Below are 2,373 nucleotides of genomic sequence, written 5' to 3' on the forward strand. Positions count from 1 at the left end.
GCTTTGGCACGGGGAAATTATTTAATTGGGCTTAATTAACCCGTGGAACTTGCTGAAATAATCTGGAGTTGTAGGGTGCGGGAAGAAGTCGGAATGGGCACAATGAAACGATTAGATTTTTAGGAATCATTTGGCAGTTCCCTTGATGCCAGGGCAGCTCCTACCCCGGGCTGCGCTATAGGAAGCGATTAAAAGTCTATAAATAAAATTTGGCAGTTTTTTTGCAGCATTTGAGGCACGCTCAGAGGAAGGGGAACTGTGGTGTTTTTTGGTTTTTAAAACGGGTGTCAAAAGATTTTGGACTTGGGCTTAAATTGAAGCCCAGCAGCAAACCAGCAGGTGTTGAAGAGTCTCAGAGGCGTGGTTTCGGTGGGGGGTGTGTGGGGGTTTTGGTGCTCCCAAGGCTCACGGGTGACTCCCTGTCCTGTGTGAAGGTGACAGAGTTGGTGCTCGATAACTGCCGGTCCAGCAACGGGGAAATCGAAGGTCTCAATGACTCGTTTAAAGAACTGGAGTTCCTCAGCATGGCCAACGTAGAGCTGACGTCGCTGGCCAAGCTCCCCACGTTGAGTAAGCTCCGAAAGGTACGTGTGGGGCTGGCCCGCCAGCAGAAATTGGGAGGGGACCACCCGTGGTTGTGACTTTTGGTGCTCACCACTGAGCTTGGGTGGTGCTGATGGTGCTTCTTGAGATGGCCTCCACCAATCTACAGCCATGTCCAACCTACCTTTAGTTGAAGTTCTGGAATTGGCTTGGGTAGTGCTGGTTAATCGTGGCCAAATTGGGCTTGGTCAAGAACTCTTAGGACAGACTCTTCATCTGTTGACCTTGGGAAGTTTGGCCACGTCTTGCTGATGGTTGATGGTTGGGTTGTCCAGCTGGTGAGGTACCATTGCTGGCAGAAAAAGTCTTATAGGGAATTCTGCTGCTCCATATTCTACTAATTTAAACTTTAGGTATCTAAAGCAGTGATTTTTAATGATAATTTATAATTTTCAAACTTAAAGTTAACTTTTTAACAGCTAAAACTTGTTAAATTGTGCAACTTCCATATTCTACTAATTTAATCTTTAGATATCTAAACCAGTGATATTTTAATGAGTAATTTAGAATTTTCAAACTTAGTTAACTTTTTGACAGCTAAAACTTGTTAAATTGTGCAACTCCTCAAGTGTTTTGTGAAGACATTTGTGAATAAATGATTTAAAATTATGTGGTCTGAATTTAATGGTAAGAAGCCAATCATTTAATTACCTTTTTTTTTTCCTGTATAATAGTTGGAGTTGAGCGACAACATCATTTCAGGAGGCCTGGAGGTCCTGGCAGAAAGGTGTCCAAATCTCACATATCTAAATCTAAGTGGCAACAAAATCAAAGATCTTGGCACTGTGGAAGCTCTTGTAAGTATGAAGAGGATACACATCTAATAAATATTGTTATTTTATCAGTTCTGAATGAGACATCTCCTCGTTACTTGTCCTCCTTCCTGGTGGATGGTTTCTGCTGTGTTTGGGGTTTCTCAGGGCTCCAGTTGGTCTTGCCTTGAGTAACTTGTTTTGTCATTATTAGAGACAGTCCTTGTCCACGTTCTGCTGCCAGATCCCTCTCTGGTAGCAGTGGGATGTACTGAAGAAGAGATTTTTGAGCTGCTTTTTGGCCTTTGAGAGAGAAGGAGCTGAGTTGTATCTGTGAAAGCACCAGCAGTGGGTCAGTTAATGTAGGAGCAAGCTGCCAGTGCCTGTTTCACCCATTTTTCTAGCTTATATATTTTTTTAGGACTTGGATTCAGACTACATATTTATAAAACTGCTCAGGAGGATTCTTTGCCTACTTTAATGGTGCTTTATCCCAGCAGTGGGTAGACCAAGCAAAGCAGATGTAGAAGAAGAATTCATTGGGAGCTTAGGTGCTCACTAGGCCACGTGGGTGGCTCGTCCTGCATGGGTGTGGAGTCACAAAAGTGACAAAAATCACCATCAGTGGTCTGGACTTTGTTGTTCAGAAGGCAAATTCTGCTCTGGGGTTGTTTGAACTGAAGTTTGTATTTAATGAGGAGCAAAATAACAGAAAAGGGATGGGGACAAAAATACACAGTGTGGGTGGTTGACTGCATTTGGGCCTCTCACTGGGAGCACCGTGTCAAGAAATAAGGGGGAAAACCCCATTTTTTGTTTGTTTTCAGCAAAATCTGAAAAACTTGAAGAGCCTTGACCTGTTCAACTGTGAGATTACAAACCTGGAGGACTACAGGGACAGCATTTTCGAGCTGCTGCAGCAAATCACATACCTGGATGGGTTTGATCAGGAAGATAACGAGGCACCAGACTCGGAGGATGATGATGATGAGGGTAACGTGGCTGTGATGAAGATGTG

At 43.7% G+C, this 2,373-nt stretch overlaps 1 protein-coding gene across 5 annotated transcripts in view; it reads left to right on the forward strand.

Moving 5' to 3' along the window:
- Positions 1-436: 436 nt before the first annotated feature.
- Positions 437-2,373, forward strand: part of ANP32E (acidic (leucine-rich) nuclear phosphoprotein 32 family, member E) — a 7,428-nt gene continuing 5,491 nt past the window's right edge. For 4 of the 5 annotated variants that reach the window (XM_008950080.1, XM_008950082.1, XM_008950083.1 and 1 more), the window contains exons 1-3: positions 437-584; positions 1,278-1,400; positions 2,183-2,348. In XM_008950080.1, the coding sequence (XP_008948328.1) occupies positions 525-584; positions 1,278-1,400; positions 2,183-2,348 (349 nt within the window). In that variant the 5' untranslated portion in view covers positions 437-524. The remainder of the gene's footprint in view (positions 585-1,277; positions 1,401-2,182; positions 2,349-2,373) is intronic. The other variant, XM_008950084.1, reaches the window with a different exon arrangement.

This window comes from Merops nubicus, unplaced genomic scaffold (genome assembly GCF_000691845.1).
Source record: "Merops nubicus isolate BGI_N331 unplaced genomic scaffold, ASM69184v1 scaffold30471, whole genome shotgun sequence".
NCBI lineage: Eukaryota > Metazoa > Chordata > Aves > Coraciiformes > Meropidae > Merops > Merops nubicus.